General features: G+C 42.6%; 2 protein-coding genes and 1 long non-coding RNA gene across 3 annotated transcripts; all 3 read right to left on the bottom strand.

The window, feature by feature from the left end:
• Window positions 1–116: 116 nt before the first annotated feature.
• Window positions 117–7082, bottom strand: LOC118416200 (short transient receptor potential channel 4-like). Its single transcript, XM_035821281.1, has 9 exons — window positions 6513–7082; window positions 6103–6288; window positions 5464–5668; window positions 4840–4979; window positions 4172–4533; window positions 3616–3847; window positions 3239–3415; window positions 2140–2199; window positions 117–1790 (listed from the first exon to the last, which is right to left on the bottom strand). The coding sequence occupies exons 1-9, from the start codon at window positions 6939–6941 to the stop codon at window positions 1722–1724; spliced, it is 1860 nt and encodes a 619-aa protein (XP_035677174.1). The 5' UTR covers window positions 6942–7082; the 3' UTR covers window positions 117–1721.
• Window positions 7083–8306: 1224 nt separating this feature from the next.
• On the bottom strand, window positions 8307–14681 carry LOC118415173 (short transient receptor potential channel 5-like). Its single transcript, XM_035819554.1, has 10 exons — window positions 14353–14681; window positions 13272–13733; window positions 12822–13007; window positions 12411–12609; window positions 12157–12296; window positions 11554–11915; window positions 10879–11110; window positions 10539–10715; window positions 10216–10275; window positions 8307–10060 (listed from the first exon to the last, which is right to left on the bottom strand). The coding sequence occupies exons 1-10, from the start codon at window positions 14659–14661 to the stop codon at window positions 10001–10003; spliced, it is 2187 nt and encodes a 728-aa protein (XP_035675447.1). The 5' UTR covers window positions 14662–14681; the 3' UTR covers window positions 8307–10000.
• A 1395-nt stretch (window positions 14682–16076) lies between these two features.
• Window positions 16077–16415, bottom strand: LOC118416692. The gene is made up of 2 exons (XR_004831249.1): window positions 16356–16415; window positions 16077–16134 (listed from the first exon to the last, which is right to left on the bottom strand). It is a non-coding gene; the product is annotated as an uncharacterized LOC118416692 (long non-coding RNA).
• Window positions 16416–16502: the final 87 nt, after the last annotated feature.

Raw genomic sequence — 16502 nt, 5'->3', positions numbered from 1 at the left:
GTTCTGGACTCATGCTGTGAAGACTGAGTGACTAGTTTATGACAGGTTATTTTGTTAGTGGGTTGATGGAGAGGAAAGTGCTAGGGTCATATTTCGAAAATGAGACAGCAAAATGGCAGGAAGAGAAAGTATGACAAAAGACAACAAAACACAAAATATAGGAAAAAATAGTCACAAGCATACATTGTTCATTTTTCTTGATAAACACTTCGATTAATTAGATTTGGGATCTCCAGAGGATATGTTTTTAATCATCCTTTACGGATTGATAGTCACATACATTCTGTACTTTACGGTACGACAGCGCCATCTAGCAGGTATTTGAAGGACTGCATATACCGATAATCTGATATAACCAGACTGATCTTACTTGGGTCGTATCCTGTCATATGTACATTCTTGCCAAATCATGCCAAGTTGTTACACGATATTCTAAGACAGAACAACACAAATCCTGAAAGAACAAACGTAGAAGTTTGCTCTTTCTTTGTTACACCGGCTTCTGAAACAGGACAACCTTCAAAATCACCAAGCAGATATTGGCTCTGGGAGAAAGATCGTAATATTTCCTTGTCATGTCATTCTATGTTACATGCCAGTGCATCATAAGCGGATAAGATATCAAGGTAAACCCTGAATGTGTCAGAAAATCGGATGTCTCCAACTACTCCAAGCAGATGCTACGGGGAAAGATCATGTTTTCTTAGTGACATTCGTGAAATCATTCGTGCTTCTCTGGCAGTCCCCTGCCCCATGAAAACAGACGAACAGTTGAATAAAAGGCGCAAGTTGTTTAGGAAAAGTGGATCTTGTTCAAATACACCCCTGAGCTACTCATTACGTACAAGATATGATGTAGATATAGATATAGGTGGCGCTCTACGGGCGGACATGGGTTCCTCGCGCTCCGCATAAAAATCAATTCTTTTTAAAGCCAAGTAGTGCCTTAAAGCCAGTGAAAGGTCATTCTAGATGTATATAAGGCTATCTGGACCTATTTGGGAAAGTTTGTATGGACTGTACGATAATTTCGGGGATATTTTTCGCATTTTACAATTCGAGACTGAATACCCTAACAGAGCCCAATCTGCAATACCGCTCCCGGCCGCCTCCAGAAAAATGTTAAAACGACCGTCAAATTGCCAAATTTTGGTCTTCTCGGGAATAGGGAGATCGTCAAAGGCTCGCAAAGGGGTTTTGATTTTCACAATGGTATCTGACTTTGCTTTTAAGAATCTGACCATTAACAAGGATGATAATGTTTAAGACATTTCCAAAAGACAACGATGGAGATTTAATTCGCAAATGATGTTAATTTCATTTTCGTTTTTCTGTGGCCGAATGTTACATGTCCAGTAATTTGTTACGTTACGTGAACGGCTACCTAATCAAAATTTTAGTCCCTTTTTGTGAAACAAGAAGACGTTACTTACGTGCAAATGGTGCTTCTGCTTGTTCTTTTCCCATCAGATCCAATTTCCCATTCAAAATGCCGTAAGGTGTGGATTGCTCAACGGTACACTTTAACAGCGAGCGCCTGAATTTGTCGACTGTCAAAGTTATCCGAGATTTTGTTTCTTGGTAAGAACATTCGACGACTATGATGAATAAATTGAAGTTTCAATTAAAATGGCAAGCAATTGTAACAAACCCATCGACTGGTACAACTATAATTGAGTATCAAATGTTTATCAATAGGTAGTTCAGATAGCTAAAGTAGTTCAGCGCTGGTTTTCCGTCTCCCGTTCCTTCCGGAGCAGGTATCTGTTCACCAGACGGTCTATCATCATCTGTAAAATTAACAAATGAAGTGTGTTTAACTTAGTCTCTGAGTGGATCTTTCGGGGGGCAAAGTTTTCAAAGGGCTAAACAGTATCCAATCTGCCCCAGTATACTGTTTTTTCCACCGATAGATTTGCTTGGATATTATATTTTACTCAAAATGAAGTACAGACCAAATGAAAAAAAATATTGACTTGATTATCAGGAAGCATGCTGCATTGTGTTGAAGCAATATGCCTTTGAAATCAATTTGAGCTTAGCATTATACGTGTGGTTTAATTTTTGTAGATTATCATCCCAACAAAGGACAAAACGTTAGAACATTTTCTGTTCTTGCCACACTGCTCTGAAACATACCTTGTACTTTTCTTGTCTTTCCTGTTTAGATGGTGACGATGGGTGGACACTTCCCTGACCCTGAAACCAGTCCAAACGATCATTAGCTCGGAACGTGCATATGTAGCGTTAACCACAGAGACGCAAACCTTTGCTGAAAGAGTGAAACAACAATTACAATAACAGAAATTCCAGATTGAGGTTTCATTTAAGAACTTCAGTATTCAGTGTTCCTAATGTGATCCCTCGTCTACGAACTTGTGAGATCTTGTCTTGTAACAAGTGGTTAATGCTAATGGCCTAGCATAGACTAACACTCATGTGTAACCGGACCTCTAGAGAGAGTCATAGATTCGAAGACGTCTGTTGAGAGACTAAATTAGAAAGAACAATGCATTTTAAGTGCAGTCGTCGCCAGTGTCATCACTTAAAGTGTCAGCTCCAGTCAGATAAGAAGCCGAGGATCCAATGAGGATCTGTTCCAGTACTGACTTGACAACGTTAACGTTAACAGTCGAACAACGCGTCGAGTGTCTCAATGTTATATGGCTCGTCACTAACAACACTCAACATTGTTGCCTATATTTTGCACCCATGAGCATACATGAATATGACGTTTTGGTACTCTCCAAGCAGAGGTTGATGGGGAAATCTTATATGTCTTCTTTGTGGCGCTAGCTGTCAGAAAAAGATACGTTTATGAAGGTTAGACATCCAGGTAAGCAATATTCAAATACAATTCAATCTCTACAACTGGATGAAAAAACGGATATTTACTTCCGGACGTTTCGAGTGACATCCATCACTCTTCTTCAGCAAAAGCAGAATGAACTAGTCAGAACAATTCAATACCAGTACAGCTAACTAGAAAAATTGGTTTAACCACTAAATCGTTAGGATCATATGCAAAAGGTTACACAAATGTAAATCATGTTAGGATAGTTCCTATGGTCAGACAATACCATAGGAAAAAAACTATTGTACTTTGTGGTGCAAGGCGGGGTCCCATGTACTGGAAAGTTCTACGCGCAGTCCTCCCTTCAGAAAAAGATGTAACATAAGAAAAAGTTACACTTTTCAACATCAACCTCTGCTTGGAGAGTAACGTCTTAGTACGTACGATAGCTGAGTGTGGAGAGCGCCTGTTTCCCTGTCGGCACACGGCACACAGGAGACGGCTCACACTGGTCTTCACCAGCAGGAGCAGGTTGAAGGGCGGCGCGAGAGACAGGTCCACTCGCATGTAGAACAACATGTCCTTTACGATGGAGAACGTCCAGTCCCTTCGCTTCTCGTCCTGTAGGATTGAAAATAGTAAGATAGCCATGTTTATTTTCATACAAGCTACCACAGCATTGTAGCTGATCTTCGGCATTTATCTTATTGGCTGTTAGAGGTCGCTCTTATATATCCAATGTAAAACAGTATTGCCAGTATTACTATGATGTCGTTATTTTCCAATCCGCTTGGTGACGCCATTGACACACAGAAACTTACCTGTGTTCTCTGGTATGAGTCACTCATGATGGCGATTAGCAGGTTCAGCAGCACCAGAACTACCGTGGCATGGAACAGCACAAAGATGAGTTTCCCCACCGTCTCCGTGAGAACCGGCTGTTCCATGATGCGGAGCGCCTCCAGCGTACTGCTGTCAGGGTCCAGCTCCAACATGGACAGGTCGGTGATGCCGAAGGTTGCCCAGAAAAGGCTTTCCACAGTCTTCAAAATGCTAGATATAAATACATGTACATGTACATTATAATTCGTACTGAAGATGATGATGATGACGTGTTTTAGGCGTTTTAATTGGGCTTTCTATTTTGTACCGTGTTTTATGCGTTTTTATTGGGCTTTCTATTTTGTACCGTGCCGCAAGCCATAAAGAAAACGGTACAAAATAGAAAGCCCGAAAACAACGCCTAAAAGGCGTAACTGAAAACAGCCGGAGACGAACCTCTGCTTGGAGAGCACCTATTCTTTTGCAAAGAGCCATACACATGTTAAAGCTACGGACAAAGGCAATGTACGAACAGTAGAGTCTTGGGCTACTCACGTGCTGAATCCATGCGACCTCTGGCAGTCCACCGTTTTCAGGTTCCCCTTGGAATACTCCTCACACAGATACTCGTGGACAGTCCCGTAGTACCAGTACAGCTGGTTCAGACCGCACGCGAAGGCAAACGTCACCACGCCGTCCATGGAGATGAAGTTCACGATGTCCGCAAACATCCGTCCGATGGAGATCATCAGTGTTCCCAGATATCGGTAATGACTGAAGATGGACAGAGACCGCATGAACACGGTGATGGTGAAGAGGGAGAAGAGCACATCAGCCACTGCAACCGGCTCGAAGGTGTGTGGACTCGCCTTTATCATCCATTGGGTGGCAACAGTATCCTGGTCATAGACACCAAGCTGTGACAAAAAATCCATCAGCGGTCAAAAATCATCGTTTTATCATGTTCAGACGATTGCATAACTAGACCCATGACGTGAGAAAACATTGTCAGAGACATTTTTGGTATGAAAGCATTTCTTGCTATCTTTTACGACTTTCAAACGATTCAACCGTCTTGAAACAGTGTCAACAGATAAAGTTTATGTATCCTTTCCAAAGCAATGTGACCTGATCTTGTAACGCTGATGTTTCTTTTTGTCTAATCCGTTGCAGATCTAAAATGAGGTGCCTGTATATACAAGCTTTTATGAAAGACATCTTACCTGTACATAAGCCACCAATCGAAGTGCCATCTGCGCCAGGTACAGGGCCACAAGTGTGAAGTCAAGAATGTTCCAAAACTGTCGGAAGTACCTCCCCAATCCCTCATGCTGAACTTCCTGTAGCTCTTCCAGAAGGATGCCTATAGAACACAGTCAGTGAAAGTATTTCATGTAGTCGTCAATATTGTTAGATAATATAGTTTCTAAGACATTTTAGTCTTCTCTCTGTTGAAAGAGAAATTCGGCACATGATTAGAGAAGTTATGGCCAAGTATTGTATGATTCACCGGGAGTGCAAAAGTGTATATAGCCAACAATTCTGTAGCGCTATAAACAAGATGATATTTCACAATTTGTCGGTTATTATTGGCATTTTGAGCATTGTGGGAGGCTGGACATCAATTACAAATTCGGTGCAGACATTTCTTTTATTTTTTATTTCATTCACATTTGTTTAAGGAGAATAGGACAAAAAGCATATCTGCTTATGTGAGTCTTCTGCTGAATAAACATAAAAACAGATAACAGTCAAAGTTAACGGGAACTTATCAATGCAACCTATAAGTGCAGACATTTGTCTTTCAGGAATCACGATAGAAGAAATGGGAACACTGCAACACATACCAGCCACCCAAAGCATGATGAGCGTCTGAGCTACTGACACCTCCGTGTACGGTACCAGTAAAGGCGTGCCTCGGACGATACTGTCTATCTCCACCCTTCCAACCTGATAGTACTGCGTCTCAATCAACAGCAGGGCCATCAACATGAACCAGGACATGTTCCAGGAGTGCTCGCGGATGAAGTGCAGTCTTGAGAACTTCCCAATCTTTGAGGCAGAAAAAAGAGAAGTTTGTAGTGGTTGATCGCTACTATGTGTAGATGGAACACTAGTACCTGTTGTGTAGCACGCAACCAAAACTAACGTTATTCTAAACTTCTAAAGTACAGAAATGAAACGCGAAGCTAAAACGAAATCGTTGGGAGCAAATGTCCGCATAAAAACAGTGCACGAGATCGTCCTCAAAGCGCTGACGATCGCGATCAACTACATATTGCAAAAAATAATTGCACAGGAGGATACTAAATTCTGTGAAAATCGAACACTCATCCAGTACAACGAGGTACTGCCATGAAATGCGCAGATAAACGATTGCTGATTAAATTTGATTCTTGAAGTGACTTTGTGCAAGATTCAGGACCATAACAGTGTCCAGTCGTTTGTCCAACATTAACAGCATGAATGACGTGAATGAACCTCACCCGTGAGTCCGGTGCGATGATGTATGCCAGACACAACAATGGGTATGATAACTGAATTGCTATTCCCCAAAGTGCTGCGTAAACAACAGGCATCTTCTCCCAATTGCCGAATACTTCATGGAACTCGAACGCCTCCTTTACTCTGGAGAGCGCCAGATACTCCACACAAAGAGGCTGCGTCGAGAACTAAGCGAAGAGTGAGACAAGAAGTAATGTTTACATGATAACATTTATTAGAATTATTCAATGACTGAATTCAGATCATACAACGTAGAGAGTTGTCGGCTCCTTTCTTTCTCTTTCTCCCTCTCTTTCCCTCTTTCCGTCTCTTTGTGTCCGCCTCTCTCTGTTTCTGACTCACCCCCAGCCCCCTCTCCCTTCAGTTCTTTAACAAATACGATATAAGTTACCTGTCGTTGTTTGAGGTCCACGGCTAATTGTAGAGTCCCAACCGACTCATCTGACATGCCTTCCGGGTCGTCTGTGTGTCCCAGTATGTCCAGTTCTTCGGTCGTGCACACTTCTTCCAGCAGCTCACAGGCGAACGTCTCACACTGGTCCGCCAGCTGCTCCAGCTCAGGCCGGTACTGTTCCCGCTTCCAGCAGACGTCCCGAAGAGCCTTGGCCGTCCGGAAGGCCGTACGGAACGGGTCGGGGCTGGTGAGGAGGATGTAGGACGGACTGCACACCGCACGGTAGGCGTCCAGCCAAGCCTTGGCTTGACTGATGGAGGTTGTCCACTGGTAAGCGTCAGTTTCAAGTGTAGGGAAGCCAGCTTGAAGCAGCATCTCCAGGATATCGTAGTTGTTCTTCATGGCTGCCAGCATGACCGGAGTCATGTAGCTGGGGAAGGCACTGCCCGTCTGAGAAATGTATGAAAACGACTGCTGTAAAAATTCTCATAGTTTATCAGGTAAGACTCACATGCATCAGCTTGTTCATAAGCTATACAGGATTTAGTCAACGCTAGCTATGGTATGCCTCAAGTCCTATCATGGTCCCAATAAATGATCATAATATAGCAGTAACATACGCATAATGAAATAAAGATACAGTCAAAATACCGAAGGACATTCAGGTGACCTAGAACACCCTGTGTATGTGCAGGTGGTCATTATAGACAGCATTTTTGTATCAATGGGGAAAAGTTTCTATGGACCACCAACTGACGTTGTCACTAGGTGGGTCTTGTGTAGAGGTGGTCACACGAGCACGTTTAACTTTATGTACACAATAAAACGGGAGCGGCTTTTGCAAACTTGTTTTTTCGTCATTTGAAATTGATCCCTGCTCAATCATGGAGATAGAAGAAGATTACACAGGTGTTCAGTCTGATATCTGACATCTATCAGTGGTATTAGGAGGGGATCATGTCATCAATCATACAGGAATTGGAGATTTGAAGTAATCAGCTTCGCGTGCACGACACACTGATTATCACCTGGCTTTTAGATGATACTTTAGTTGGGTAATGTGTATGTTGACCATGACCAACACACTGATAAAGGATAACTTGGTAAGATTACAGGGGCCATCTCACACGATTCATAGAGTACATTTTAACGTTTGATGAGAATCAAGCCACATTGATATACGATTGCGATACAATAATGTTTGCGAGGTTAAAGTACAATTAAGTTCGCTGCTAATAACTTTTACAAAATGTATCATGTTTGCCAACGCTATCATTATACAAGGTAGACGACGTACAGAAGAAACTCGTGATAGAAGACATCATTTCTTATATCTCACTCGAGTTTCTCACCTCTTGTTCCTCACGATCTGCCTTGCCGCTGCCATCTCTAGGAACCCTGGCCATCAGCATCTGTACAGCAGCTCGGTCCCCCGTATCCACGGCGTGCAGTAACGCGGCCCCGATGGGTGCGCCGTGATCTAACAAAACACTAGCCACCTTCAGGGAGCCATTGTCGATAGCGATCTCCAACACCGACCGTCCGAACCTGTCCTTAAACAACCTGAAGTCATCCTGACCCACACTCATCTCCCACAGCAGATCAGATAGTTCTGAAGCCTCGTCGTTACGGACGAGCGCCAGAAACCGTTCCTCCATGGTCAACATTAAGAGATGAATGACATTGAAAGGCGAGTAATGCAGGGTAATACTCTTATGAAAGATCCGACATTAAACATGGTTGGCGCTTGACCACGTGTAGTCATGATTATAAGGAGAGCACATCCAGATGCCTTGGGATGGCCACAAGTGTGTTTGCACGTGCAGTCCCGGATGGTTTACATCCCGTCATAACTTGATATGATCGGCAACAGGAGTGCTGAGATCAGGTTTTGCTACAGATGATATGAAGCCTCCATTCAATTTATATATTCTCCGGGCCATAGTGAGTTTAAGAGATCTCTTGCGCAGTACCCTCGAGGTATTCACAGTTTAGTAGAACTGCTTTATACTAGTTAGGTCTCAAATGGAATTCAGGGCATGGTACAAAACGCATTAGAAAATCAAACAAAGCATTTCATAATAGTTAAACAATTTAATTACACTGTCAATCTAAAAATCACCAAATAACGTTGAAGATACATTTGTTACTCGTTAAATCCATTAATTCTTTTGTTTATCACTTGTAACGTACATACATCATTTTCAACACTCATTCATGAAAAAAAAACTTCACCGCGAACTGGACACAATGATTGCTTTACGGAAAAGGAATAATTAGCCTACCACGAACAAGGAAATGTGCTTTCTTTTTCTTGTATGGAGGCTATCTGATGCGCATTGCACTGCACAAAGCATGTTCGGCTGAATAGATCTATTATATGTCACGAATGCAGCTTGGGTAAAAGGGCATTCTTTCTCGGCATCAGTAAGTGGTTACGTCTTACCTTAAGGCGTGTTTTGGTTGGCATTACGGAGGAGAATGAAATGCAGATAATTGGCTCTAGAACAAGCCACATCAAGATTGGGATCTACTGTCGTCAACGGAACAAGCGTTGTTGTCTGTTCAACAATGACTAGGCTAATTCAGATCAAGCTTCCGGAGTTACGAGACAACGCGGAATCGGTATAATATCCCCGGCACTTGGAACAAAAACACAACAGCGAAGCATTCAGGACATTATGCTACACACTGGACATCTTCCCATGAGGGATTGTGAGGTACAATTGTAATCTTAGATTTCATCAATATTTGACGAGGAACCGGACAAGCATTGCAGTCCTTTTTGTCAGACAAACTCCTAGTGCATTACTTTTTTTTAACGTATGTGAGTTGTTTGATAATCTCTCATCGTTCGTTCACAATGTTATTCGGTCATCTGTCTCAATAACACGCAACATAATCTTAGGAAAACATAGCAACTGTTACAGCACAATTCAAATGGGGTGAAATTCTGTGTTTGCCTACTGACTACCTGCTCTATAGCTTACATCAGCTTTGAGGAGGCTAACAGAGTGTATGCTAATTACAGTATGTGAAGTAAGAGCTTGCATTAACATAATCACACTAATAACATTTTTAATGACAAAAAGAACTATATAGTATTAAGCGGGCATTAGAACCATCGCCTTCTTCCAGATAAATGTAACATCTTTATCTCCAGCTTCTCCATGGTTAAAGCTGAGATCGGTGCTCAGCGTATATATATAAGTATCGAAGAGAATGTTGGCTCAATTTAATAACATGCATATACATTCAAGTAACCAAGTAACCAACTGTTTTCATTGCAGTTAGTAAAACTAGCAAAATACCTGAAATAATAGAGTAAAATGGCAACGTAAGATTCGTATATAAATGTGGGTTATTTCAACAAAGTTTCGCATTACGACAATTAAAATTAAGATGTCTATAAAAGGCAGATGGTTAACGAGATTGAGATTAAAAGATTGATAATAAATACAATTACAACTGTCCCTTCATTCCATTTATTCCAGACTCCTTTCCTTGCGCAGCAAATATCTGGTTATAAGCCTGCCAACAACCATCTGTATGGAAAAAAGCGGCAACGAAGTAATCAGATGGAACCATGTTAGCATCTCCAATGTGTCAAAACAAGATCAAGAAAAATATCCTGCACGTAGTACGTCGAGTGTGCATATATGGCACTAGTGTTAACTCTGTTGATTTATCCCATACTTACGTTGTACACATCCTGTTTCGCAGGCAGTGATGACTGAGCTGGGTGGACGGCTCTCTCTGCCTAAAATAAATGAAACGTTTGAAATCTTAGCACGAGACGCAAAAATGTACTATTCTAAAATCAAATGTGAAAGCAAAGCAAGGAAAATGTGACTAAGTTACAAGGATACACCTGGTCTATCACAGACTCAATATCAGTTTAGCGCTCCATTTTCAGCCAGAACAATGACATAGTTTGCATACCATGGTCTTTTTTTCATACGCATGTATTCATGAAGGATGGAATTAGCTGCCATGTTTTAGCCATTGCAAGTTGAAACCTACGTTCGTGTCTGAATCAGGAGGATTGTTTCGCCGACCACACAATATCAACACCGGGCGGACAAGAGCGTTCCTCACGGACATCATCAGGCCGAAGGGTGGCGGCAGGGACACGTCCACATCAAGGTTGTACAACTGCTGTTTTATCATCGAAAAGGCCCAGTCAGTGCGTTTGTCCTCCTGGAACACAGTGGAGAGACATTTGAATCGTCTGCAAATACCACCACACAGTTAGATGCTATCGTTCCATACATGTAAGAAATTAGGCGTAAAAAAGTGTAAGATAATATGCTCTGTCTTTGTGGGTAAAACACACACATGAAACAACCACTCTAGTGAGTACCTCTGTTCTGGTATATGAGTCGCTCATGATGGCGATGATCAGATTGACGATAACCAACACACCAATGACTTGGTACACGGTATAGATGACTTTGCCGACAGTCTCTGTGATGACAGGCCATTCTTGTATCTGGAACAGGTCCACGGGACTTGTACCTGGCTTCAGGTCAAGCGTAGTCAGGTCAAGAACACCAAAGCCAGTCCAGAACAGGGCTTGTAGGGAGTTGGGAAGTCTGAAAAGGAGACGCAGCTACAATGAAATTTAACATGACTCATTTGGGCCACATATGATTCATGCGATAAAGTTGTACATGTACAAGAGTGCAGTGATCTTTGTGTCTTGGAAAGTGTTAACGTTAACCGTAACAAAATCCTGTTAGTTTGTTACGGTAGCAGACGATTCAAGTCCATTTCTGGAAAACATTGATACTTTTGTATGAAGAGCTAGTACCTTGACTGGTGTCAAAGGATTTCCTTCACTCAGTCAGAGCAACTTATCCATAATCAAAATCGATGGATGTAGTCTGTAAACATTGGGTCATGTGTGGGACAGTGTGATCCACATCTACTATTGCTGGTGATCTAACAAAGATTTGTGGTGGGTCAACTGGCATTCTAGAGACACATGTAGACTTGGTACATGTTAGTTACACCTGTAATTTTGAAGGTCACTTACGTGTCAAAACCAAATAAATTCGAACAAGCCGTCTGTAGGTTGCTCTTTGAGTATTTGGAACAGAGGTACTGGTGCATCGTCCCGTAGAACCAGTACAGCTGGTTCAAGCCGCACGCGAAGGCAAACAGGATCAGTCCGGAAAAGACGATGAACTTCGCGATGTCCATGAGCATTCGTCCGATGGAGATCAGCAGCATCCCCAGAAAGCGATACGAGGTGAACAGCGATATGGCTCGGATGAAAACGACGATCGTGAAGATGGAGAAGAGGGCATCCGCAACTACAATCGGCTGCAAGGTGTTCTCATTTGCTCTGCGTGCCCAGTCATCCGCCACCGTACTATCCGCTGAGTAGACATCAAGCTTTAGACAGGATAAAACAAAACAGTTTTTATCATAGATAATCATATGCTATTCTGTTCTTTTGCTAGAGTGTCCAAACTTGAGAATAGGTCCAGATCAGCTTGCCCCTACATGAGAACGTTTGGCACGACAAGAAACAAACGACAAAGAGACTACGGCAATCACAACATATAGTCAAGTATTTATCTATACAGAATTGAAATTACGGAATACAGAATTGAAATTACGGATACGTTTTCACCTTTAAAGATGCCCAAACCCGGAGGGTGAACTGTGCCAGGAAAACAGCAACCATCATAAAGTCTAGGATGTTCCACAGGTGTTTAAAATGTTCCATCAGGCCTTCGCTCCAAACGTCTTGCAAATTTTTCCATGCGATGTCTGAGATAAAGAAAGTTACTTTGAGTCAAGCTTTTCATCAAATATGAAATCAACAACTCGCTCAAAACAAACAGCAGGAATAAAGGATTATATGTTGCTGCCATGTGCTCTTACCAGTGACCCATATCATGATCAGTATTGCGGAAGGAGATATTCTTATCGACGGTACAGGGGTGCCTCTGACGATGCTGTCTATTTCCGCCGGACCGACTCGGTAGGACTGAGACTCCACCATCAGCAGAACCAGCAGGATGATCCAGGAGTAGGTCCAGTACATCGTCCGGACGACAGGGATGCTCGAAAACGCTCCGATCTAGGAAATAGCAAAGCGAAGTATTCGGCACCAATAACATCTTTTTACGGCATTGACATTGTGATGACGGGATATCCTTACATCTTCAAAGTTGCTTGAGTAATTGCTATTTAGTGTATCTTATTACCTGGGTGTCTAATCATCATCGACGTAACTTATTCCTTGCCTTTTACACAATCATACAGCACGTAACTGCTGATAAACTGTCTTACCTTTGACTGGGGTGCCAGGAGGTGGGCCATGCACAGGAATGGATACGCCAGCCCGAGTATCGCCTTGATAGCCATGCCGTAGGCAGAGGACGCCTGCTCCCATCCGCTGAAGGACTGGTCGTAGTCAATAATCTTTTTGTACGTCAGCTTCTCGACGTGGTCAATACACAGAGGGTGTGTCGTGAACTGAGAAAAGTGGAAGGGGCGAGTCGGTTGGCGTGCCATGGAAAATGATCAAACAGCAATGATAATCATTTCTAAACCAACTAATCATCACGTATACAAAGACAGCAATGTTGCAATGATCAAATCAGGACAAAATAAATCAATAACATAAACAACGACCCACAATTGTATATCTACATGGCCCTTAATCAGAACGAGCGATGGAAAATTAAAATCATACATATTGTGGTGTATTGCAAGTTGCTATAGGGTTCAGCATCAAACCTGCTTTAACTGGAGGTCCATGGCTAAACGCAGAGTAGAGGTGGATTTTCCACACGTAGAGTCCTCTGGGGTGCATGGGTGGCCGAGAATGGCCTCGATTTCCTTAGTTGACCGTACTTCCCCCAGTAACTCATACGCGAACGTCTCACACTGGTCCGCCAGCTGCTCCACCTCAGGCCGGTACTGTTCCCGCTTCCAAAGGACGTCCCGAAGAGCCTTGGCCGTCCGGAAGGCCGTACGGAACGGGTCGGTGCTGGTGAGGAGGATGTAGGACGGACTGCACACCGCACGGTAGGCGTCCAGCCAAGCGATGGACTCGCTGATGTCGGTTGTCCATTTGTAGTCGTCTGGCGCAGGTGTAGGGAAGCCAGCTTGAAGCAGCATCTCTAGGATATCGTAGTTGTTCTTCATGGCTGCTAGCATGACCGGAGTCATGTAGCTGGGGAAGGCGCTGCTGCCATCCTGCGAGATTAAATGTATGTAACAGGAAATTAATGCTGGGTACACGGGTCAAGGAGAGATCATACAGCACCGTAGGTTTTGTTACTCTACATAGATAATCTATTTGATGACACTTTCAAAAGGTCGTCTTTCTGTCTGCGACCAAAAATTCCCAAATATTAATGTACAGTCAAAGCATCTCAAGACGGAGGAGGACCGAACAGTATGACCGTTTTGGACAGGTGGCCGGATTTTGAAGATGATCGACTCACTGTCGCTCACAACATGGCATTTGAATGGTCGTCACATTCATGTATCCAACATGTAGACAGTTTGCTTAGCCCCAAAATATCACTCTATACAATGTGATGTGAGCCAACGTAACGGCCCATGTCACATGTTTGCGTTTCGCTCACATACTTACTTTCTAAGGGACGATAACTGACATAATATAGAATATAAGAATCGTGCAGTTTTGACACAAAAATAGGGACGACGCTCCTCTTTTGTGGATGACACTGAAGACTCTTTGTATTTACTGCATAATAAAGTGTCCAAGGCATCTAGCTATCAAACATCGCACAGCTAAGTTTCTTTTATATATTACGACACACTCCTACGTTATCATGCACTTGCTAACCTCAAGGTCCACGCAGTACGTTGGACCTCTCATGATCTCTCTCTGCAGCAAGATCCGCACAGCGTCGACGTCTTGTCTGTCGACTGCGTACAGCAGCGCGTCACCAATAGGTGCGCCGTGGTCTAACAGAACCTCGGCCACTTCCCGCGACCCGCTGTCCACGGCTAGCTCCAGTACAGACCTGCCGAACTTGTCCCGGAGTGACCCAAGGTCAAGAGGAAAGTCTGTGATACCATTCACCTCAGAAAGCGCCACAGTTACTTCCAACACGTCGTTATCGCGAACGAGACCCAGAAAACGTGCCTCCATTTTGGTGTATGTATGTTTTCTATGCGCATCGTACAGCACAAAGCATTTTCGGTTGAATAGATCTATGTCACGAATTAAGCCTGGGAAAAAGCTTTGTCGGCACCAGTAAGTGCCTAAGTCTTGCCGTAAGGCATGTTTTGGTTTTCGGTATGGAGGAGAATAAAATGAAACTGCCTTCAGATTTTTTCACCGCTAGCTATATATACATGTACATAAGGTCTGCCTAACAACCGATCAACGACCAGATAGGTCGCCCAACGATGTTTTCTTTGCTTTAAGACAGACGAGGACAATGTGGCACTGTACTCAAGTTAATAACTTATTCTAACAATGCCACATACAAAGGACAGACAAAATGTAAAGGTAGTTCCTACTCTTTTGGATAGATGTGGTGGGTTCATTTACGTGCTCGGCTCTCCTCACCCACGGGACCCAATTTAACGTGCTATGTGGTGGGCGTCCCTTAACTAATCTGGATAGTCATTTCCACCTGAATGAGGTGACAGGTGTGGAAAGTCGTGTTGAGTGCCTTTGCGAGCTTACACGATCAGTAGCGTGACATGATTTGATTGGACCAAACCCTGCAGTTACGCTACCCACCCCAAACTCTGGAAAAGGATGTCGTGAACACGTGTTGTTTATTCAACAATGCTATTGTACATCAAGCTTTCGGAATTACAAGGCAACAATTCAATACAGCTTAGCAAATAATGTTAATAATGCCCCTAGTCTTTGGGACAAAAACAGTGAAGCATTCAGGACATTACGTTGCATGGACATCTTCCCATCATGAGGGATTAGGTACAATTGAGTCAGTACAACCTAACATAACTAGATGACATAAATATTGCATAAAGAGCTGGACATAGTCATTTTATGTCAAGGAAAACACTTTATTTTTGTAGTGTACATATGTATATGAATAGTTAAATAATCTCTAGATCTTCGTCCACAATGTCCTCATCTACTTTACATATCACTGACCGCAATCTAAAGCAAACAGAGCTGAGATTACAACACAATGTGTGTGACCGCTGACCACTCGATAGCTTGCACGAACTATGAAGAAGCTAACAGACAGGGTATATCAGGCTTACGAAGTAAGAATAGACATTGGCACAATCCCTCTGATAACACTTGGAATGTATATTTAGTCTCTTCCAAACGATGATAAAAACTTTACAAATACTAATGGACACAACCATGTTGTTCACTTTTTACGTTTTGCTTACAGACAAGTTACAGAAGTTATTTAACGATCTCTACCTCCCTAGCCGTTCCATACATGGTTAAATCCGAGATCAGTGTTCAATGAAACATCTAGCATTGAGGAAAATGTTGACTCATAATATGATTTCACGATACACGTACATTCAAGGAACGACTAAATCTTCTAAATGTCCTTTCATTTTTTTATTCCCGACTCCTTTCCTTGCGAAGCAAATATCTGGTCATAAGACTGCCAACAACCATCTGTGGGGAAAACACCGACGGAGTCATTAAAACTCAAAGAAACAATGTAATCATTTCAATATCTTCAATATGTGAAAGCAAAATTGATGATGTTTGTATATCAGATAAAAAGATAAAGGATATATCCTTCAGACAGTACGATGAGTGTGTGTACAGATGAATCTCCAGTATAGATAATTTATCCCTTACTTCATCATCATCATCATCATCACCATACTTACTTTGTACACATCCTGTTTCGCTGGCAGTGATGATTGTGATGGACTAACAGCTCTCTCCACCTAAAACAAAAGTAGATATCTCAGTAAGAGAGGGAAATATGCATGTTACAAAAAGGACAAAGATGAAACAATGGCCACTATAAAAGA

This window comes from Branchiostoma floridae, chromosome 5, assembly GCF_000003815.2.
Source record: "Branchiostoma floridae strain S238N-H82 chromosome 5, Bfl_VNyyK, whole genome shotgun sequence".
Taxonomy (NCBI): domain Eukaryota; kingdom Metazoa; phylum Chordata; class Leptocardii; order Amphioxiformes; family Branchiostomatidae; genus Branchiostoma; species Branchiostoma floridae.
The sequence above is the reverse complement of the archived record's forward strand: the minus strand, read 5'-3'. Positions and strand labels throughout refer to the sequence as shown.

What these genes read in the sequence shown, in the direction of transcription:
- LOC118416200 (XM_035821281.1), bottom strand. Translation starts at nt 6,941, where the DNA reads ATGACTCCGGTCATGCTGGCAGCCATGAAGAACAACTACGATATCCTG. An exon ending in AGGTCGCATGGATTCAGCAC is followed by an intron (nt 3,848 to 4,171) that starts GTGAGTAGCCCA and finishes ATTTATATCTAG; the next exon opens with CATTTTGAAGACTGTGGAAA. An exon ending in ACTCATACCAGAGAACACAG is followed by an intron (nt 3,416 to 3,615) that starts GTAAGTTTCTGT and finishes TCAATCCTACAG; the next exon opens with GACGAGAAGCGAAGGGACTG.
- LOC118415173 (XM_035819554.1), bottom strand. Translation starts at nt 14,661, where the DNA reads ATGGAGGCACGTTTTCTGGGTCTCGTTCGCGATAACGACGTGTTGGAA. An exon ending in GGGTTTGGGCATCTTTAAAG is followed by an intron (nt 11,916 to 12,156) that starts GTGAAAACGTAT and finishes TCCTGTCTAAAG; the next exon opens with CTTGATGTCTACTCAGCGGA. An exon ending in ACTCATATACCAGAACAGAG is followed by an intron (nt 10,716 to 10,878) that starts GTACTCACTAGA and finishes ACTGTGTTCCAG; the next exon opens with GAGGACAAACGCACTGACTG.